The sequence below is a fragment of the Mytilinidion resinicola genome (genome assembly GCF_010093595.1).
Source record: "Mytilinidion resinicola strain CBS 304.34 unplaced genomic scaffold BDZ99scaffold_23, whole genome shotgun sequence".
Classification (NCBI taxonomy): domain Eukaryota; kingdom Fungi; phylum Ascomycota; class Dothideomycetes; order Mytilinidiales; family Mytilinidiaceae; genus Mytilinidion; species Mytilinidion resinicola.
In genome coordinates this window covers 508,240-527,365 of record NW_022985459.1, presented here as the reverse complement: position 1 = coordinate 527,365, position 19,126 = coordinate 508,240, and the positions used below count along the sequence as shown (strand labels likewise).

The following is a 19,126-nucleotide window of genomic DNA, read 5'->3' as shown; positions in this document are numbered from 1 at the left end:
CAAAAGAACACAATCGAGTTCCTAAATATGAAATCTCGCGGCGGCCCCTGGGACGCAACTACGTGCAGACTGCATGCAGCGCCGACCCAAAAGTCCGCCAGCAAGAACGCAGAATGTCTATGGTTGCCTTCTATCTACGCCGGGCAAGGGTCTGTAGGCAGTAAACCCGTTGCCTTTTGGGCGGTTCGCACTTCTGCAACGGCTTGGCATACCCGCGTTTAAAGGATCCAGGAGCGGCACCGTTGCCGAGCGTGTGATATCCGCCACCGACTCTCCCTCCTTTCGGACCCCAGCACCACATCCACGTACACCAGGGGGTTTTTCCTTTGTGGACGTCAACAACCGCTCGTTTAAATATCTTTACCTTCCCTCTCTTCAAAGCACCATCCTAATCGTAGTGATTGTTCCCATCCTCCCCTATTCGTTACTCTTTACTTAATCTTTTCTCTTAACATCGCTCACTTTGTTCGACTAACTCGATTACGCTTGTACACGAGCAGACAGCTGGGCTGCGAACCGTTCCTTGCAAACTGCTCCCCCTAATATCACCACTACGATCGTTCCGGGGCTGCTTTCCGCTAGTCTCTGTCATCATCCTTTCGGCGTCCGCTCTTCTGATACCACAAACTACACTTGGCCATGTCGTCCAACGTCTCGGTTATGCCAGACATCCAACGATACGACGACCACTACGAGGCAAACCGTGCTCCCTCACCAGTTCCAAAGAAAGTCGACTCATGGGACGTCAAATACGCCGGCGGCGGTTGCGAAGATCTGACGGCCCGGGGACTAGACGAGTACCCTGCGTCTCTCGAGGAGTGTGACGATTATAGCTGCGGGTCGGCCCCAATTACACACGATGATCCTCCTCTGTCTCCACCTTCCAGCAACACTGGAACACCATCGCGTCCGGTCGCACAGCAAATGGGCCAGATGACTCTTACTCCGGATGATACTCCCGAGAGCCAAAGGGTCCGCCCATGGCAGCCGTTTACACCAGAGGCAATCCGGAACCGACAAATGTTTTACCCAAATTGTGGACGCAGCGAGAGGCACTCTCTGAGTTCCAGTATGCCGTTTTTGTTCTCGTTCTAGGCTGATCGCGCCGTGCTGACTATATCTTAGAAAGTGACACAAGCGGCCGATCGTATTATCCTGCTCGCGAGCAGCTGTCTCCTTCTCCCCAACCTGGCTTCCATCGCCAATACCGCAGCGACGCGTCTGAAATCTCCGACCACACTGGCGCCGGCGCCAACAACCACCACAGCGACAGTGGTGATGTCTACTACACGCCCAGTCAGTCTCCTAGTCATAGCCCTTATCAGGCCTCGGTCCAGAGCCGAAACCTCACGCATGACGAGGGAAAAGACAAGCCTGGCTTCCACCTTTCGGCGCCTCGCATTCCGCAGAAGCCATTTCCATTCAGCGTATATGACCCCTACGACCAGCAGTACGTTCCGAAGGCCATCAACAAGTACGATCAGGAGTGGACGACGCGAGAGTAGTAATACCGGCCGCTTCGAGTCTAATGACTGACGTTCATTCACGACCGACGGCTTATGCGACACTGTATCATGGCCCCATAGACGCCTTCCTGCGAAAATCTGGCTGATCGCTCGTCTCCGTGCCTTGGCCTAATGATTTGCGCAACCTTAGTACTCTCTTTGTCTGATTGTTTCTTGTATTGCGCCTCTCATTCTTGATCTTGTATCACCACCTTCCTCTTTTCTATCGCTTCATTACTAGCACCTCCTTTATGTAGTTTTCTTCGACTTCCATCGGCGTTCCAACATCCTCTGCAGGCCTTTCTTCCCTTTGATTTCCTTCGATCGGAGGCCGGCTCCTCTAATCAGGGTCTCGCATCGCGTTGGTAGGAGAGAAGGGTTGGGACAGTCTTGTTACGTTATTAGACGGACTAGTGACTGGTCAGCTTTGTACTATTTGTTTTTTTCATTCGATTTCCTAATCTTGCTGCCCAAACGAAAATCCCAAAACATAGGTGATTGATGCTGGAGCACTGTACTGTACCCCCTTCTTGTATTCTTCCTTTTGCATGTTTTTCGTCGCGCGTAATCGTAAAACATACTGTAAAACATACTTTTCATCCTGTTTTCAACTATATTTGCTAGTCGCTGTATTTGTTGTCTTCTCGTAATGTATTCGTACGTTCTTCGATTGGGGATCTGGCATCCCCGTACTCATTTTCGATCTCTACATTTGCGCAATGACTCTAACGTGTGATGGCTCTCTCATGAAGCGTCTTTGAGGTCGCATAGCTACAAGGCTAGTAGAAGGCGCAACAGTGAAGGAGGGTTGAATGTCTATCAGGAAACAAACGGCTTGCTTTCGAACTTCCTAGCAGCGACAAAGGCACAATGTAGAGTGCAGGAGATCAAGCAGAGTGCAGGAAATCAAGCAGAGTGCAGGAGATCAAGCAGAGATAAGAGCTGAAGGGCACCATCACCACGACAGCTGTGCCACCCGCACAATCTGCAGGCCGAGCGGGGCCGCTGTCGCATTGAGACGTGGCTGCATGAGATGGGCCACTGATCATCGAAGATTTATCCCACTTCAATATCATACTTCAGCCACCTATAATTCTCATCTATCGTAAAACGCGTGCATATGTTCATCGCTGCTATCAAGGTGGTGGTCGTATTCGATGTTTGGTGTTGAAGTGTCGGCAGCCATTCATAGGCCATTCGGCTGGCGACCCGCGCTTGATCCTCCCGCTGTTCGGCAACTTCGGCAGGGGCATCGAAGCGTCATCTGGCCTATCCCTGTACACCTCGAAGATTTTTTGACGTCTTCTGCTGCGAGGGGTTCTGATTTTGTTACTTGCGTTGTGTCTGTCTTGAAGGTTCACAATGGCTAAGCTATCTGGCCTGCAACGAGATGTACTAGCGCTCTACCGCCAATGCCTGAGGGCGGCGAGAGCGAAGCCTGCTGTAAGTACTTGGAGGCATCACCGCTTCACCATTTTCATCGAGGCATCAAGCTAAATAAAATCCAGGAAACTCGAAAGAACTTTGAAGACTTTGCGCGGTTCGTATTCATCTCTTTAAGTTGTGAGATGGATTCGATTGCTCAGCTTCCACAGAAAAGAATTCCGGGAACACATCCACCTCAACAAGAAAGACTTCTCGACAATTGAGTACATGCTTCGCCGCGGCAATCGGCAACTCGAAATCTACGCCGATCCGGGTATCACGAACATCTCTCGCTGATGGGCTCGATGGCATCTCCAGACGGGGGCGGCAAAACACGGGGCAGCGAATAGGGGTGTGCAGACAGCCGCTGTCCTCACGAGGCGCCACAGCGGTTGAGTGCATGGTTTGGCACGATGAGGGTGTGGTCCTGCACTCCGCGTTTCATGTTTGGCATCCCAGAATCCCACGCGGGCGTGGTGGTTAGGTGATAGGGGTCACGTGATATGCGGAAACTTCGAGAACATGCTGGAGGTGGCGAGATGGTTCGTCAACAAAGCAATCCAAAAGTAGTCAGAGGAATATTCTGGTTGGTTGGAGCAAACTCCGGGCCCCGCGTTGGCATGACTTCTACTGGCTACCACGAAGCTGGTGTTTGCCTGGGATGAGAAAGTAGACGGATATGGCAACATCGTGAGATTTCTCGCGCTTTCCAGACCCCTCACGATATTTCGCCATGCTTACGTCACTAGATTACCAGGCAGCGCTCGTACTTTCCAGAAAGCCTACCTCGAGTATATAACCACCCAGCTCTCACCCTTCAACTCCTCCTCATCAAAATCAAGTTCTCTCATGCAATCAATCCGAGCAGCAACTCCAACACTCAAAGTCATTACCAAACGAGCACTCCCACTCCGAACATCACCAACAACCCGCAAAATGTCTCTCTTCCGCCCCTTCTTCAACACCACCAACTCCCATCAAAACGACCTCTTCTCCCTCCTCAACCTTCTCGAGGAGCCAGTCAACCGCCCGCAGTCCCTGCGCCGCCGTCTCGCCGAGACCCAAACCTTGACCTTCGCTCCCAAGTTCGACATCAAGGAAACCAAGACCGGCTACGAGCTCCATGGCGAACTCCCCGGCATCGAGCAGAAGAACATCGAGATCGAGTGGTCCGAGGGCAACGTCTTGAGCATCCACGGCCGCACCGAGTACAACCGCAGCGAGGGCGACGCCTCGGAGAAAGTCCAGGAAGAGGGCTGGGAGACCGCCGAAGCCCAGGAGCACGAATCCGAGAACGGCTCTGAATCGCACTACCACAAGGCGACTGTCGAGGACGCCGCCGACCCGGCTGACTCGAGCACTGCCCCTGCTGCTACCGAGACCGAGAAGACGGAGGTCGCGAAGACACCGGCTGCAGAGGTCGCGGCGCAGAAGCCGAAGCCGCAGCCGACTTCCAGGTACTGGATCACCGAGCGCTCGGTTGGCGAGTTCCATCGCTCGTTCAGCTTCCCGACGCTGGTTGACCAGGAGAATGTGAAGGCGAGCCTCAAGAATGGTGTCCTGAGTGTCTTCATCCCGAAGAAGGCGAAGCAGCAGGTTCGCCGCATTCAAGTCGAGTAAAGGATGGATGGATGGATGAGGTAGTTGGTTCGCCACACTCCACGATCCTCTTGTCTTCTACTTCTTTTCTTTCCAAACACAACCTCAACCCACCAAAAAAACATCGGCATCTGAAGGTTCAACGGCGTAGCGGATGGAGTCTACCGATGGGTCTTATCTGAAGTTTTCTTCGACTGTTCACTCCTTTCTTTTCTTCTACTACTTCTTCATTGCGGTGGTTGAGTATCAGATTGGACGATGGTGACGATGGTGGAGAACATGGAGTTAGGAAGTCCTGATGGATATAATTGAATGAAATCAGTCTCAAACAAAAACGTGTCTTACGGTGAATGTGAATGTGAATGTGAATGTGAATGTGAATGTGAATGACTTGAGAATACGCTCGTCATACTTCGAGGTTACCTTCGACTGCTCTGAGCTCTTTCATTCAATCATTCGATCCTCCCGCAAGGCCACATGCCAGGTTGGAAGGTGGATATGAGTTTTCAACGAGAGCTTGATGACCTTTTAGCAGCATTGATACATGGATATAATAACTAAACACAAACTAAGCCTGTATCTAGCCCATCACAAGTTTGTCACCGTTCAGCTTCCTATTAATACGTCCCACCAACCCCATCCCTTTAACTCCCCTTGCTCACTCATCCTACCCCTACCCCTACCCCGGGTATCCCTCACAGCCCCGCCATCCTCCTCCACCCCACATTATTCACAATCCGCCCCTCCCCTTCGACCCCCTTCCCACCCAACGCCTCCCCCTTCGACGCCGCCAACTCCGTCAACACCCTCCCCAGCTCCCTCGACGGCGCGTGCAAGCTCGGATACAGCGCCTTGATGCCGGTCCACACGGGCTTCTGCCACGCCGCGTACGGCGCCGCGAACTCGAGGATCTCGGTATGCGCGCGCGGGTCCACGCCGCCGGGCCGCACGCTGTAGGGGCGGAAGTTGGGGTTGGAGGCGTTGAGGGCGAGCAGCGTGGTCTCGGCTTGGCCTTTGATCTTGCCGAAGACTTCAGGTGGTAAGAACGTTAGCAAAATCATTCAGAACCAGAGTGCGGAAACCGTGATTGATTTTGTTGTAACAGGGACTGTTGCGTGAGACACTTCATCAGGGGATTCTAAGACATCACTGTGGTTGTCTCGAAATACTCCCTGAGTAGTCTTTCAAACAGAGATTGCTGGGGCGGCTTTTTTATCTGTGTCGCGGGCTTACGTACAGGACGTCAGCATGCCGGGAGCGGTGGTGGCGCCTTCGCCCGAGACGTAGACGAAAGTGAAGGGGGTGGTGGGGTGCAGGGTGGAGAAGGCGGTGGCGGCCGCGAGGGGGTAGTCGATTGTGATTTTGATGTATTCGCTAATATACACACAGGGCAGTCAGTTTCGAGGTGTCTCTAGTAGGAGGGTAAGAGGGCTGCAGTACGGTTTCGAGACTTTCATCGCGGAGATGCCTTGGGCCCAGACGCAGCCATGCGCGTCCTTTAGTTGGTCGAGGAGCTCGGGCGGGTAGGATTCGAAGTCCTTGTGGATGATGACTTTGGCTTTGTCTTCGTGGCCTGCGATCATGGGCACGGGGCGGCGGCTGAGGATGGAGATCTTGGTCACGGATTCCATTGTGAGCATGTTTTGGAGGACGGCGGAGCCGACGAGGCCGGTTGCGCCTGTGAGGATGAGATGCATTGTGGAAAAGCTCTGAAAGTGAGTAGCTGATAGCTGATTGTTAGTTGGAAAACAGTGGTTAGTTGAGGTAGCTGTTAGTTTTATGGTGTCGCTGGGTATGAGACGGGACAATAGCGGAGGAAATGTTCTAGGTTAACTCCGGAGTCTGACGCTTTTCGTGATCGCGAGGAGATACAGATGCTCTATAGCCGCCTCGAGTCAGCGGCGTGCATATAGAGTTCGTCCGTAATGGAGACATTGGTAACGGCAAGGAGGTGTCTTCGTGTGGAGTGGAGTGTTGTCGTGCGTGCAGGTGGCTCAGGGAGTAACTCGCAGGGCTGAAGACTTCGGCGCTTTGACATCACCTACTCCAACCTCTTCATCGTCCAGCCTGAATGAGCTCGAATCTGAAAGCGATGATGAAAGATGGCAGCCCAACGTTGACGATAGAACCTCGTCTTAACACTCGCAGCTATGGAAGATCCTTCCCCCGGAGAGCCGGAGAGCAAGGGCAAGTCACCTGTTTTTTGCCTCGCCATGAACCCTGCGACGGGACGACGGGACGACGCATACGCGTTTTGCATCGCCACAAAATGCCTTCGAATTCTTTCTTTCCCCCTTTCTCAATACGGTCCTTGCCATGTTTTCTTCCTTGTATTCTTTGTAGTACTACTCAGTTCTCCATCTCTTCAAGCTACGAACCTTCAAGCCTAGAAATATATTTTTTACATCATCCTATACTTGAGCCACAATGTCAGCCGCGGAGCGGGTACTAACGGATCCAATATTCGTCTTGAAGATTCTCAAAACGCTGTCATCAATGAAATACAAGGTGAAGAGACAATTTGCCCCGGAGACCCCGGTGGAATGGCTCGAATTTCGCCCTACACTCGTTCCAAGCATCCTCGTCTCTCGACTATGGGCCAGCGAAGGTACTTCTGTGCTCTGGGAGAATTATCCCCATCTTCTCGCCATGGCTGATATGCCATTGAAACGGAAACAATATTATGCCAACAAGATTCGCAAAGTATTCATCATGAGTCCGCTGCCCGGGAGTCCTATCTCCTTGGAACATCTCAGGGATCTGCAATGGCCATTGTTGGAGAGTTTGGAAATGGACATCAATTTTGCGTGGCATGGAGACCAGATAAGAAGTATGATGGGTCCGAATCTGAAACATCTCGAACTCTCAGGATACCAGAGTGAGGGGGCCGAGTATTTCGGGCACTTCGTGCTACCTACGATATTTGTGAGTAGAATGACTATCACCTACGGCCTCTTCTAAGAATTATATGGCCATTGCTGAACTCGAAAATAGGGCCTCTGTACCTCCCTCGAAAGCATCCGCTTTGGTCCGGCCCCCATCGGCCCAGAAGACCGTCTTCCTTCAAGCTGGCTGGAAGAAAACATGTACTCAGTCCCAAGCATCACCTCCATCGCCCTACGCACCACCCGCTTCACGTATACCACACCCCTTTTCATGCACCTCTCCGCCTACCCCAATTTGGCATCTTTAGAGGTCGAAATTGAGCCTGGCACCGCCCTCCTCCCGTTTCTCTCCGAGCCTCCTGAACCAATCTTCACCACTCTCACCTCTCTGAACACAATGATCTACCCTGAAGTAGCTCTGGCCCTTCTGCCACACCTCCACGCGCTTGAGAACTTGCAACTGGATATCTGCAGAGTCCCAGACCACCCCGCTGTAGCCTCTGACATTGGAATCCTCAACGATCTCCTCAACACGCTCCCGAATATGCCTCATCTAAAAACCCTCAAAATCGGTATCGGAGCGCTGTCTGAAGGTCTCCCATCCCTCATCCACCCTCTTAAACTCAGCGGAACCGCACTCAGATCTCTACCCACGAACTGTCCAGACCTAACAGACATCACCATTTTCGCCGCTGAACCAGGCACAATCGACGGGTCCTCCATATCTCCCTCCGACTTCTCCACCTTCTGCGCCGGCCTAAACCTAAGAAACCTCTCCTTAAAGCTACACCCCTCCACAACAAACCACCTCTCAGCCACCCTACTATCCAGCCTAGGCCACTGTCCCCTTCTCACCACCCTCAAAGTCGGCGTTGTGCTCGACTTCACCCAATTGTCCCTCGAAACTCCCACCTTCCCCAACCTCCTTGAACTCAGCTTCACGCCGCCAGAGTTTCTCGTACAAGACGAACCCACTGAAGACGAGGAAGCATATATCCGCACATTCGCCGCGGGACTTGAGACGTATTTTCCCGAGCTCGAGATCCTGGAGGCGTGGGGTGGGGAAGAAGAGGATCTGGCGTATGTGGAGCCGTTTGAGAACACGCTGGCGAGTGTGTGGGAATTCTTGACGGGGCAGCCGCAGGATCTGTGGGATGAGGATGATTTGGAGGAGGGGGAGGATGGGTATGAGGAGGCGTTTGGGGAGGCGCTGCCAATGCGGGTGGGGCATGGCGGTACTTCTGAGGGGCTGTTGTTGGAGGTTTGAACTTGAGGGTGATGGATGGGATATGAAATGATATATTTTTTGGAAGCAAAAGGGTGGTTCTACAGGCTATGGGGGTGCGCGGGTGCGTGATGAAGGTATATATGATGAGTGGGTTTGGGAGTATTTACGTTCATATATACACATGTATTTTCAGTTCCCTCAAATATACAATGAGAGTACTTTCTATTTATGAACATGGAGGCTTCACACCTTGATGCCAGTACTCTGTGTCTGCTATTAGTATATGAAAATACTACCAATCCTCGCTGTTCAATAGGAAATATATATTCGATTTAGGTGCTTGAAAACGACACATCTACTATGCACCTGTCCGTAATGCTGTGATATGCTGTCCATTCCTACAGCTCCACAGTGAATTCCATCAAATTTACCAATATCTCAAATCTGATTCCAACCATCTACCCGCCGAGGACCACAAGCCACCAAACCCATCCAAAGTGTCCACACGCACAACCAACCAATCAAACACCCCACACCCACAGCTCGGGAGTCCGCCAGACCGCCTCGCCCATCACGTCAACCTCCATTTTTCTGCCAGCCGCCAACTCACCAAAAAGCCTCTACCCCTCGCCACAGCCCGAACTTTCTTTAAATAAATAAATAAATCTAACTTGGTTTATACCCTTTCCCAATTTCCCAACAACCCCGCCTCCTCGAAAATGGTCCTCTCCGCCATCACCTACACGCGCGGCGCGCTGCGCATCCTCGACCAGACCAAACTCCCCCACGAAGAGCACTGGGACGCCATCTACTCGTCGTCGGACGCCTGGCACGCCATCAAAGCCATGCGGACGCGCGGCGCGCCCGCCATCGCCATCGTCGCCGCGCTGTCCCTAGCTGTAGAGCTGGAGACGATGAAGCTGTCCGCGGTCGGGGAGGAAGTGGCTGCGTTTGTGGAGGAGAAGCTGGGGTACCTGGTGACGAGCCGGCCGACGGCTGTGAATCTGGGGACGGCGGCGAGGGAGCTGGTGGGGGTTGTGAAGGGGGCTGTGCGAGATGCGAGGGGAGAGGGGAGGGAGGCGTCGGGGGAGGAGGTGAAGGAGGCGTATGTGCAGGCGGCGGAGGTGATGCTGGAGCATGATGTGAGGGATAATGAGCGGATTGGGGAGTTTGGGGGGCGGTGGATTCTGGGGTTGGTGGGGGAGGGGGCTGGTGGGGATGGGGGGAGGGTTAGTGTGTTGACGCATTGTAATACTGGGTAAGAAGACCTTGAAAGAGTTCAGTGAGTCTGTTTCTGACCCCTTGGAAGCTCGCTTGCGACAGCTGGCTATGGGACAGCTCTAGGTGTTATTCGCTATCTGCACCAGAATGGGTTGCTAGAGCGGGCGTATTGTACTGAGACGCGCCCGTACAACCAAGGCTCGAGGTTGACAGCTTTCGAGCTTGTTCATGACCAGATTCCCGCTACTCTCGTCACCGACTCAATGGCGTCTGCTCTTCTCCAACAAAAGGGCGCAAGCAGCAACATCCAGGCCATCGTGGTCGGGGCGGACCGCGTCGCTCGCAATGGAGACACAGCCAACAAGATCGGCACTTACCAGCTCGCAATTGTCGCCAAACACCACGGCATCAAGTTCCTAGTCGCAGCGCCAAGAACAACCATCGACCTGTCCACGAAGTCTGGTGACGACATTGTCATTGAAGAGCGAGACGGTAAGGAGGTGACGATGATCAAGGGACCGCGCTACGATGGAGTCAATCTCGATACGAGCGTTGTCGAACAGGTCAGCATCGCGGCACCTGGAATCGATGTCTGGAATCCCGCATTCGACGTCACTCCCCATGAGTTGATTGACGCTATTATCACTGATAAGGGGGTGGTTGAGAGGCGGGAAGACGGGAGTTTTAGCCTGTACGAGATAATGGACCAGGTTCCACCTTCATCCGCGACTGTTCCTCACGAGTCGTGATGATGTTTGGTGTAGTAGCAGGCCAAACTGAGGTACACGGACTTTGGAGCAGCCTCTGTATCCAGGTGGGATTTGTGGGAAGAGCCGAGAGGGAAAATGATGGACCTACGAATTTTACAGCATGATGAAACGGCTACCACCAACCTTTGGCATCAACTGCTTGAAGCATCTAGTACAGCCGCACGGGATAAGATTCCTGGAGGGTTGAAGCATTGTAAAGGACATTAGAAAGCTCGCAGAGAGCGACGGGCATGGCGAGGATGGAGTATTGATGTATTTTTTTTTAGCATTTGCAGCTATACTCGACCCTCACTCTCACCTGTCTAAGGTGCTTGCAGGAAGCGAGTGCGGTTTCTATAGCCTTTGAAGCAGCGCCGGGGGTATGATGAAGCTCACAGGGACGTTAGATTGTGTGTAACCACTCCAAACTTGAATGCACCCTCCAGCAATCCATCTAAGCTTTGCGCCCAAAAGTTTTGTATGCAACGTGTGACCTGAACGCCTTCGATGCAGAGTCCGATCTCAGGACGTGTCTTTGGCTGTGTCCGAGTCGGTGGAGGTTGTTTGTGACTTCGCTTTGCTTCCGGTACCCGTCTTAGCTTGTTTGGCCTTCTCCTCCTCTTCAGCTTTGGCCAGAAACTCGTCCATCATCCTCTCGATCTTGTCGAGCGAGTTCTCGAGTGCAGTAGCTGTTTGTTCGCCTCGGGATAGCTCCTGAAACGCCTGCGGATGAGTGTCAGTTCACTGTAGTCAGTCCAGGCGCTGTAGCATCACCAACCCGAGCGAAATCCGGCTCCTTCAACACATTCCCCAGCGGCCCGTTCTGCTGAGCAGCCATCCTGACGCAGAACTTCGGTGTTTGGTGAATAGTTGTTGGTGTTGTACGCGTCGTCTCCACAGCCTCAGTCGCACTTGGCGTTTATGACGACGCTAGCTTACCCACGCAGACAACCGCAAACCCCCGACCTCTCCACCACTCTCGACCTCGACGGCCCAGGTCGCCCCCCATTCCTACATCCTCACCTTCTCTACGGCGAACCGCCCCCGGCGGCCTCACTGCGCGCCCTGAAGCATCATGTTCTCCGGCTCGAGCTCGTACTTAGGGGGCGCCAACAGCACCCGGCCCGGCCAGCCTCAGTATGGTCAGCAGCAGCAGTCATTCCAGCAACCGCAGCCGCAGGGCTTCCAGCCTCAGCAAACTGGATATGGTGCCCCTCCGCTCCAGAGCCAATTCACTGGCTTTCCGGGGCAACAGGCACCGCCGCCCCAGCAGCAGTTCGCTCCCCAGCAGCAACCGCAATTCACGGGGTATCCGGGCCAGCAGCAGCAGAACTTCCAGCAAGCTCAACCGCAGCAGTCCTTCCAGACAGGTCAAATCAACCCCCCAATGCCTCAGCAGCAGCTCCAGGCCCCTCAGGCGCCGCAACAGGTACCGCAGCCCACTGGGATGACGTCGGCGCAAATGGCGGACTCCTTTCGAGGGAACTCGTCACAGGCACCACCACCTCTGCCGAAGATTGCGTCTTCGAAGATCCCGAACATCCGGCTGTCGTTTATTACAGTAACGGATCAGGCCAAGTTCGAGCAGTTGTTCAAGTCTGCGGCTGGTAATGGACAGGCGCTGTCGGGCGACAAGGCTCGGGACCTGCTTCTGAGGTCCAAGCTCAGTGGAGATGCACTGTCTCATATCTGGTATGCATGTGAAGCTTGTAGCAAGAAATAATGCTAATGCGATCCAGGACTCTGTCGGACACAACTAAGTCGGGCCAGCTCCTATTTCCCGAATTCGCACTCGCCATGTACCTATGTAATCTTGCGCTTACTGGAAAGGAACTACCTAATACCTTACCGGAGCGCATACAAAACGAAGTGTCAGGCATGGTCGACATTATATCTTTTGGCATTGCGGACGACGCGCAGCCGACGAAGCCGGGCCGTCCGAGGCCATCGCCCAATGCCCCTAGCTTCGACGAGCCGCAACAGAACAGTCAGTTGCCTACGATTCAGCAACCGCAGCCACAGCCGTCGAACAGCGCGCTGCTTTCGCAATTGGTCTCACAACCGACTGGATTTACTCCCCAGATGACTGGTTATCCTTCACAGCCACAGGGCTTCCAGCCACAGCCAACAGGAATGCAGCCGCAGCCTACTGGATATGGGATGCCTCAGGCAACTGGCTATAATGGCCCACGACCACCAATGCCCCCTATGCCGACTGGCTATGGCTCGAACCTCACACCCACGCAAACTGGCATGGCCCCTCTCAACTCCCAACCAACAGGGATGCCTGGGCAATGGGGACTGGTAAATGCACCTGCCACAGGGTTGCCCAACATCGAAGCGCTACAGCGACAAATGATGCCGCAGCAGGGCCGGGAGCAGGGTGGATATTCCGCAGCAGGCCTCAGTGGGAATGCCACGATCCCATGGGCTATCACGAAGCCTGAGAAGAAACTCTACGATGAGACGTTCAAGGCGTGGGATGGGTTTGGACGGGGATATATCTCTGGCGAACAGTCTCTGGAGATCTTCGGACAGAGTGGTCTCCCCAAGCCCGATCTTGAGCGCATCTGGACCTTGGCAGATTCAGCTGATAGGGGCCGTCTCAACCTCGACGAGTTTGCTGTCGCCATGCATCTAATCTACCGCAAGCTCAACGGCTACCCCGTGCCGAATCGCCTTCCCCCTGAATTGGTGCCACCATCGACTCGAAATTTTAACGAATCGATCGGCACTATGAAGTCATTGCTGTCTCGGGATGCCGAGGAGAGGAAGAACACAGGGGCATTTCTTCAACCACAGCGGACTGGTGTCAGCTATCTCAAATCGCACTCATTCCGTCAAGGCAGCCCAATTAGCAGCGGGCGCAAAGACGCGACGGTTTTCAAGAACAACGACGACAACGTTGGGTATCGCTCAAGTGCACGTCATCGCCTTGGAGCTGGCGGCCGTTCGCCATCCCCAGCAACGCCAACCTCGCCCGCATCTGAGCGATCAGCTGATGAGCTGTCTGTGGATCAGCTTCGCAAGTCAGTCAGAGAAAAACAGGTGCTCCTGGATGCGCTAGACACTCAGGACGAGAACCGTGCAGACGAGGACGATGCGCTCGACCGCCGAGATCGACGCGAAGCCGATGACTTATACCGTCGCATCAGACGTGTGCAGGAAGACATCGACAGCCATCCCGGTGCATCGATGCGCTCGGGCGAATCTGATGCAGAACGAAGAACTCTTCGCAGACAGCTCCAGGGCTTGACCGATCGCCTCCCGCAACTTGCGTCGGACGTGCGTCGCGCAGAACGCGAGATTGCGGATGCGAAGCTTGAGCTTTTCAGACTCAAAGACGCCAAGGCGCATCCGAATTCAGGAGCGCCAATCGTCGGTACTGGCCCAGGGGGCTCTGTGACTGAATCTGACCGCCTCAAGGCTCGCGCAAAGGCGATGATGGAAGCGCGCTCAGCTGCCTTGACCGGGAAGCCCGCACCCAAGAGCCAAGACGATGCTGGTGCGACGGCCAAGCGCATCGAAGAAGAGAACTCGCGCGTCCGAACCGAGAGAGAAAACAACGAGCGCATGGTCAGAGATGTTGAGGACAGCGTCACGGAGTACAGCAAGAGCTTGGTGGACAGCCTCAAAGACGGTGGCCATGACGCCAGCAGTGAACATGAGCGCCGTCGCTGGGAAGATGGGCTGGGCGTGGAGGATGATGTCAAGGACTTCATCTTCGATCTCCAGCGCAGCAGCCGCTCGACGAGGATCCGCAAGGAAGAGTGGGTGCTCCAACAGTCACGTGCAAACCTTATGCTAACATCGCTGCAGCAAGTCGGGAGAGCGATACGGATCGGCTTCTCGTGCCGACGATTCGGCGAGATCGGCCTCGGCTTCGCGTTATGAGAGCCCGGCCCGTACCCCTGAGCCACCGTCACGCCCTTCGGCGGCCTCAACACCTGCTGGGGGATCAACTTACTCATCGTACAAGACTGCAGAAGAGCGTGCAGCGTTCATTAAACAACAAGCAGAGCAGAAGATGGCTGAGAGACTGGCAGCTCTGGGACTTCGCCCACCTGTCAAGTCTGATGAGAGTGTGCAGCAGCGCCAAGAGCGGGAGAAGAGAGAAAGAGAAGAGAAGCTCCGACAAGCTGAGGAAGAGGATGCTCGACGAGAGGAAGAGAGGCAGCTCAGACTGGCTGAAGAGCATGCAGGGCCGCCTACTATTACGAAGGCATCTCCAAAGAAGTCGGGGCCGCCACCACCCCCTGTGCGGAAGGGGAAGGCCGAAACTGCGCAGCACGATGTGAAGCAAGCGGAAGCGGAAGCAAAGAGAGCTGATCATGAAATTGCAGAAAGAGCATTGCGCGAGCAGCAGGATGAGCAGGAAGCGGAGACAAAGAGGATGGAGTAAGTGAAGAATGTCTCTGAATGAAGAAGGTGAAATCTAACGAAAAATCAGGGATGAAGAGCGACGCCAAGAAGAAGACTTGGCAAAGGAAAGGGAGGCGGCTCAGGCCCGACTCCGCGCATTGGAAGAGCAGGTGAAGCAAGGGAAAGTTCAGAAAGCAGAAGAGAAGAGAAGGAAGCAGGCCGCGCAGAAGGAGGCGAAAGAGAAGGAATCGAGACTGGCGGCTCAACGAGCGGAGCTTGAGGCAGCGAGAGAACGGGAACGACAGCTGCAGCTCCAGCTTGAGAGCCTCGACGACGACGATTCTTCAGACGACGAAGGTCCCCAGGAGATTACGCCCCTGGAGACCACACCTACCGCTAGCCAGGAGCTCCAGAGGGAGAGCGCGCCCCCTGCTGCGCCACCGATGCCTCCAGCGGCTCCCCCGGTGCCGCGCCAGACTATCACGCCCCCTTCTTCAGTCGCCAGTCCTCCTGCGTCTTCCGTAACCAGTCCGCACGCTGGCATGACTGATACTGAGACGAAGAATCCATTCCTGAAGAAGATGGCGCAGTCCTCTGAGGCTGCCAGTATCCCAACTCCCCCACCTCCGCCCAGCAACACCAGCGAAGTATCCACGAACCCGTTCCATCGTCTGACGCAGGAGTCCAATGCGCGGGCGGCTGCTGAGCCCTCTGTTCCGTCGATTCGTACTCGCGCGCGGCCGGAGGAGGATGAGTGGAGTGTGGTGGATTCCGACAACGACGATTCCTCGGACGACGACGACCGCCCCGCCGGCGCGGGCAACGCCAAGCAACTGGCCTCAATCCTCTTTGGCACCATGGCGCCGCCGCGTCCGCTGTCGTCGATGGACAACAAGAGTCCTCGCGCTGAGAGTCCTGCTGTTGCGTCGCCAACGGGTGCCCCGCCGCCCCCGCCCATGCCAAGTGGCGGTGCACCGCCACCGCCACCCATGCCGACAGGGGGCGCCCCTCCGCCGCCGCCAGGCCTGCCGCCAGCACCAAGGGCTGCTGTACCCAATATCGGCGGCCTCTTGGGCGAGATTCAGTCCGGCAAGGGCCTGCGCAAGGTGCAGACGAAGGACAAGAGCGGGCCGCCGGTTGCTGGGAGGGTCCTAGGGTAGGATGAAGCGAGTTTGACGGAGCAAGCAAGCTGCGGGCGCGTTCGCAATGCTGCACGGCCTGCAGCTCGGTGCGCTGCTGCTGGAAGGACTGCTTGACGGATGCATGCAGGCTAGGAGGGTCTTGGAGGTTTCTGGAGGGCCTTGGAGGGTCTTGGAGGCAGCATATGGCTTGTTCAGCCTCACAGGGCGTCTGCAGGGGTCTTGGGGCGGCAGAATGTATTACTAGGGTGGTGTTCCGTCCAGCAAAGACTGTCTAGCTCGCGAATGATTGGCGCAGGGGGTCTAGCGGTGTGTATGTAATACATAACACAAAGAATGTCCCGCGCTTCTTGACTCGCGACAACCTCACCTCTTCCATCCTCCACCCTCACCACCACATCCTCCTCCACGCACCACCAACCGCTCCATCGTGACCAGCATCTACACAAACCGTAAACTGCGCGTCCTGCATCCGACTCCAGACCTGTAAGACACCCCCTCCCCCTTCTCCTCGCCGCTGCGTCGCCGGGCGCAGTCCGACGCGCCAGCGTCCTCATTCAAGAGCTTCCTCATCTGTCCCACCCTCCTCACTCTCATATGCACTCCCCCATCCTGTCTTTCGCCCCTGTCTCCGCACCCCCAGGACTGTCTACACGTCCTCGTCCGCACCCCCAGTTCGCTGGCCTACGGCCTCGAGTGTGCGACCTCCCACCAAACCCCACCTCCCCTGCACCTCTCCCAGCTCGTACATGCCCTGGACACCCTAGATTGGACGTCTTTGATGAGAAAACTGTGGCTAATGATGCTGGACAGGACCACCTCTGTCGCCGTCACCAGACGAGCAATTCTCAACCTGTACGACCCAAATCGCGACCCCCGCCCATAGACTGTCCCGCTGACAGTCTGTTCTAGACATCCCTCTGCAGTACATCAGACATCAATCGCAAACATGAATGCCCCTGATAGGTACGTCAATCACGTGTGGACGCCCGGGCCGATGCGAAGCCGGCAAAGAAGCTCTCGATGCGGTGCGGCATGGCGGTGCGGCATGCCGATGCGCGATCCCAACCCTTCCCGATCACACCTTTCCCCCAGGCGGCAGCAGTGGCAGCGGCGGTGCGGTGCTGTGATCCGGAGCAGGCGCGGCGTCACGGCTGCAAGTGATACGGAGCGCGCACTTTCCCGTCTGCTGGCCTATATATTCTGCCCGCCTGACTCTCTCCTTCCTTCCTCCTCCACCTCACAACAACAACACCTTCCTTCTCTGTCACCACCACTGTCACAGCACCCATTCACTCCTGCTTCTTGCGGTCGTTCCATCACTCCATCACACCTTCCCTTCACCTCATCAACCGATCGCGTATCATCCGCAAGCATGCCGGACCAAGACATCAACACCCCCGCCATCATCGGCGGCAATCGCCAGCACCGCAATCGGGACCGCTTCTTTATTCGCGCCCCCTTCGCACCGGGCGTCCACGCCCGCGACAACGCAATGAACGAAGTCAACGGCATTGACATCCCGGACAGATTCGAGTCGTTCCTCCTCGCTGAAGGCGAGAAGAAGGTCGAGCAGAAGGACGAGACCCGTAAGTGCTGCCCTCCGCAACCCCACGTCTGCCCTCAGCTGCCTCACTACGTCATCAAAACAACCACTCGCGTCACCTGATCTGCATGGCACTGACAAATGTCAATAGGCATCCCCGACACGACCACCTTCACCTTCAACAAGGAAGACCACACCCTTGGCAATCTCATCACCGCGCGTCTCCTGAAGGATGAGCGCGTCACCTTCGCCGCGTACAAGGTCCCGCACCCGTTGTTCGCGAAGTTCGAGCTGCGTGTCAGCACTGATGGCACCATCACTCCCAAGAACGCCGTGGTCAAGGCCTGCCAGGGCGCCATCCAGGACCTCGACGTGCTTGCTCGTTCCTTCACGACCGAGTTCTTGGGCAAGAAGATCGTACGCGAAGGGGAGGCGGAGCGTGCGGCTCGCGAGAACGCGGCCTAGTTGGTTCTGGGACTTCTTGTAGCTAGCTGCAGGACTTTGGGACTTGGGAACTTTCTTGACTTCCTTTGGCGGCATTGCTGGTGCATTGGGCGGTCTTCGGCGTGGGTTTTCTATAGTGCCACATGACTAATCGTCTTGGCCGGGTTTGATCGGTTCTGGAATAGGGTTTCCAGTATTCAATGAGAAATGGTTCTCTCTTGCTTTTCTGTGTTTGTATCGTGATGTCTCTTGCTGTGTGATGCTGGTGTTTGAGGTGGCTTGGCAGGGCACGCACATTCGGAATGGAATGTCAAAAGCGTCGGGGGGTGAATTGGACATGTCATTTCTGGAAGCTGGGGATTGGAGCACGGGATTAGGGCCGTGGTGGGGAGCGCGGGATGGCGGGGGTGGGAGCGCTTTGACGTGTTATCAAATTCTTAAGGGCGCCACTAATAGCACACCCCCTTTTCACTAATCGCACACCCCTTTTTCACTAATCGCACACCCCCCCCCCTCTTGGCGCTTCACCGCCTTCCTATTGGCTCGGATTACGGCTCCGGAGCCTCCGATTTGCTCGCTTAACTTGCTTATTAATTCCAAATGCTCTCTCCAAATGCGGCCTTGGTTACAATCAATTACATCCTCTTCCTCTCCCTCTACAACACACTCACTATGGCCCTCCAGCCGCCACGGCTGGCGTACTACGCTATAACAGAGAAAGCGCATATTGCTTTACAAGCGCACGCATCAGCGCAGGGCTACGGCCTAGCAAAATACCGTAGTAAACCAGACAGAGTGGACATACGAGCATACCTCCAGGACGCATGCCGACAGCTCCGCCGCCAGCACCGCCTATTTCTGTAGTCCCTCGTCCAGCTCCTGTCGCTCGGAATGCCTATCAGTCGACAGCTACACCGGTTGATCTTCTCGTATTGATCCAGCCCTTCTTAGGCCTACAGCTGCATCTACGGCAGCACCTATGGCAGTACCTACGGCAGCACCTATAGCAACGCATACAGCAGC

The 19,126-nt window shown here is 55.2% G+C and overlaps 11 protein-coding genes across 11 annotated transcripts; 8 read left to right on the top strand and 3 right to left on the bottom strand.

Moving 5' to 3' along the window:
• The first annotated feature begins 431 nt into the window (after window positions 1-431).
• On the top strand, window positions 432-1,721 carry BDZ99DRAFT_154590 (uncharacterized protein). Its single transcript, XM_033712818.1, has 2 exons — window positions 432-1,069; window positions 1,126-1,721. Exons 1-2 carry the CDS (start codon window positions 640-642, stop codon window positions 1,503-1,505), a joined length of 810 nt encoding a protein of 269 aa, XP_033571261.1. The 5' UTR covers window positions 432-639; the 3' UTR covers window positions 1,506-1,721.
• A 1,146-nt stretch (window positions 1,722-2,867) lies between these two features.
• On the top strand, window positions 2,868-4,550 carry BDZ99DRAFT_491265 (HSP20-like chaperone; the record flags this gene model as incomplete). Its single annotated transcript, XM_033723098.1, has 4 exons — window positions 2,868-2,948; window positions 3,014-3,045; window positions 3,101-3,204; window positions 3,817-4,550. 4 exons carry the CDS (start codon window positions 2,868-2,870, stop codon window positions 4,548-4,550), a joined length of 951 nt encoding a protein of 316 aa, XP_033571260.1.
• A 674-nt stretch (window positions 4,551-5,224) lies between these two features.
• BDZ99DRAFT_452190 (nucleoside-diphosphate-sugar epimerase) lies at window positions 5,225-6,609 on the bottom strand (the record flags this gene model as incomplete). The annotated part of the gene is made up of 3 exons (XM_033718258.1): window positions 5,970-6,609; window positions 5,767-5,903; window positions 5,225-5,559 (listed from the first exon to the last, which is right to left on the bottom strand). The coding sequence occupies exons 1-3, from the start codon at window positions 6,224-6,226 to the stop codon at window positions 5,225-5,227; spliced, it is 729 nt and encodes a 242-aa protein (XP_033571259.1). The 5' UTR covers window positions 6,227-6,609.
• BDZ99DRAFT_452187 (uncharacterized protein) lies at window positions 6,590-8,861 on the top strand. Its single transcript, XM_033718257.1, has 2 exons — window positions 6,590-7,454; window positions 7,524-8,861. The coding sequence occupies exons 1-2, from the start codon at window positions 6,957-6,959 to the stop codon at window positions 8,679-8,681; spliced, it is 1,656 nt and encodes a 551-aa protein (XP_033571257.1). The 5' UTR covers window positions 6,590-6,956; the 3' UTR covers window positions 8,682-8,861.
• BDZ99DRAFT_467579 (uncharacterized protein) lies at window positions 6,739-6,937 on the top strand. Its single transcript, XM_033721049.1, has one exon. The coding sequence runs from the start codon at window positions 6,743-6,745 to the stop codon at window positions 6,917-6,919; it is 177 nt and encodes a 58-aa protein (XP_033571258.1). The 5' UTR covers window positions 6,739-6,742; the 3' UTR covers window positions 6,920-6,937.
• A 476-nt stretch (window positions 8,862-9,337) lies between the features above and the next one.
• BDZ99DRAFT_545547 (putative translation initiation factor) lies at window positions 9,338-10,980 on the top strand. Its single transcript, XM_033726850.1, has 2 exons — window positions 9,338-9,900; window positions 9,952-10,980. Exons 1-2 carry the CDS (start codon window positions 9,362-9,364, stop codon window positions 10,610-10,612), a joined length of 1,200 nt encoding a protein of 399 aa, XP_033571256.1. The 5' UTR covers window positions 9,338-9,361; the 3' UTR covers window positions 10,613-10,980.
• Window positions 10,981-11,134: 154 nt separating this feature from the next.
• On the bottom strand, window positions 11,135-11,450 carry BDZ99DRAFT_525883 (uncharacterized protein; the record flags this gene model as incomplete). Its single annotated transcript, XM_033726076.1, has 2 exons — window positions 11,135-11,335; window positions 11,391-11,450. The coding sequence occupies 2 exons, from the start codon at window positions 11,448-11,450 to the stop codon at window positions 11,135-11,137; spliced, it is 261 nt and encodes an 86-aa protein (XP_033571255.1).
• A 199-nt stretch (window positions 11,451-11,649) lies between these two features.
• Window positions 11,650-16,483, top strand: BDZ99DRAFT_425887 (uncharacterized protein). Its single transcript, XM_033717104.1, has 4 exons — window positions 11,650-12,304; window positions 12,352-14,382; window positions 14,432-15,010; window positions 15,063-16,483. Exons 1-4 carry the CDS (start codon window positions 11,688-11,690, stop codon window positions 16,132-16,134), a joined length of 4,299 nt encoding a protein of 1,432 aa, XP_033571254.1. The 5' UTR covers window positions 11,650-11,687; the 3' UTR covers window positions 16,135-16,483.
• Window positions 16,225-16,782, bottom strand: BDZ99DRAFT_154294 (uncharacterized protein). Its single transcript, XM_033712817.1, has one exon. The coding sequence runs from the start codon at window positions 16,668-16,670 to the stop codon at window positions 16,314-16,316; it is 357 nt and encodes a 118-aa protein (XP_033571253.1). The 5' UTR covers window positions 16,671-16,782; the 3' UTR covers window positions 16,225-16,313.
• Window positions 16,783-16,944: 162 nt separating this feature from the next.
• Window positions 16,945-18,195, top strand: BDZ99DRAFT_467576 (RBP11-like subunits of RNA polymerase). Its single transcript, XM_033721048.1, has 3 exons — window positions 16,945-16,968; window positions 17,026-17,702; window positions 17,811-18,195. Exons 2-3 carry the CDS (start codon window positions 17,162-17,164, stop codon window positions 18,122-18,124), a joined length of 855 nt encoding a protein of 284 aa, XP_033571252.1. The 5' UTR covers window positions 16,945-16,968; window positions 17,026-17,161; the 3' UTR covers window positions 18,125-18,195.
• Window positions 18,196-18,661: 466 nt separating this feature from the next.
• On the top strand, window positions 18,662-19,027 carry BDZ99DRAFT_467575 (uncharacterized protein). The gene has a single exon (XM_033721047.1). It carries the CDS (start codon window positions 18,776-18,778, stop codon window positions 18,965-18,967), a length of 192 nt encoding a protein of 63 aa, XP_033571251.1. The 5' UTR covers window positions 18,662-18,775; the 3' UTR covers window positions 18,968-19,027.
• The last annotated feature ends 99 nt before the right edge of the window (window positions 19,028-19,126 follow it).

What these genes read in the sequence shown, in the direction of transcription:
- BDZ99DRAFT_154590 (XM_033712818.1), top strand. Translation starts at nt 640, where the DNA reads ATGTCGTCCAACGTCTCGGTTATGCCAGACATCCAACGATACGACGAC. An exon ending in GAGGCACTCTCTGAGTTCCA is followed by an intron (nt 1,070 to 1,125) that starts GTATGCCGTTTT and finishes ACTATATCTTAG; the next exon opens with AAAGTGACACAAGCGGCCGA.
- BDZ99DRAFT_467576 (XM_033721048.1), top strand. Translation starts at nt 17,162, where the DNA reads ATGCCGATGCGCGATCCCAACCCTTCCCGATCACACCTTTCCCCCAGG. An exon ending in CGAGCAGAAGGACGAGACCC is followed by an intron (nt 17,703 to 17,810) that starts GTAAGTGCTGCC and finishes AAATGTCAATAG; the next exon opens with GCATCCCCGACACGACCACC.
- BDZ99DRAFT_467579 (XM_033721049.1), top strand. Translation starts at nt 6,743, where the DNA reads ATGAACCCTGCGACGGGACGACGGGACGACGCATACGCGTTTTGCATC.
- BDZ99DRAFT_154294 (XM_033712817.1), bottom strand. Translation starts at nt 16,670, where the DNA reads ATGAGGACGCTGGCGCGTCGGACTGCGCCCGGCGACGCAGCGGCGAGG.
- BDZ99DRAFT_452187 (XM_033718257.1), top strand. Translation starts at nt 6,957, where the DNA reads ATGTCAGCCGCGGAGCGGGTACTAACGGATCCAATATTCGTCTTGAAG. An exon ending in TCGTGCTACCTACGATATTT is followed by an intron (nt 7,455 to 7,523) that starts GTGAGTAGAATG and finishes ACTCGAAAATAG; the next exon opens with GGCCTCTGTACCTCCCTCGA.
- BDZ99DRAFT_425887 (XM_033717104.1), top strand. Translation starts at nt 11,688, where the DNA reads ATGTTCTCCGGCTCGAGCTCGTACTTAGGGGGCGCCAACAGCACCCGG. An exon ending in GATGCACTGTCTCATATCTG is followed by an intron (nt 12,305 to 12,351) that starts GTATGCATGTGA and finishes AATGCGATCCAG; the next exon opens with GACTCTGTCGGACACAACTA. An exon ending in ACGAGGATCCGCAAGGAAGA is followed by an intron (nt 14,383 to 14,431) that starts GTGGGTGCTCCA and finishes ACATCGCTGCAG; the next exon opens with CAAGTCGGGAGAGCGATACG.
- BDZ99DRAFT_545547 (XM_033726850.1), top strand. Translation starts at nt 9,362, where the DNA reads ATGGTCCTCTCCGCCATCACCTACACGCGCGGCGCGCTGCGCATCCTC. An exon ending in TTGACGCATTGTAATACTGG is followed by an intron (nt 9,901 to 9,951) that starts GTAAGAAGACCT and finishes ACCCCTTGGAAG; the next exon opens with CTCGCTTGCGACAGCTGGCT.
- BDZ99DRAFT_467575 (XM_033721047.1), top strand. Translation starts at nt 18,776, where the DNA reads ATGGCCCTCCAGCCGCCACGGCTGGCGTACTACGCTATAACAGAGAAA.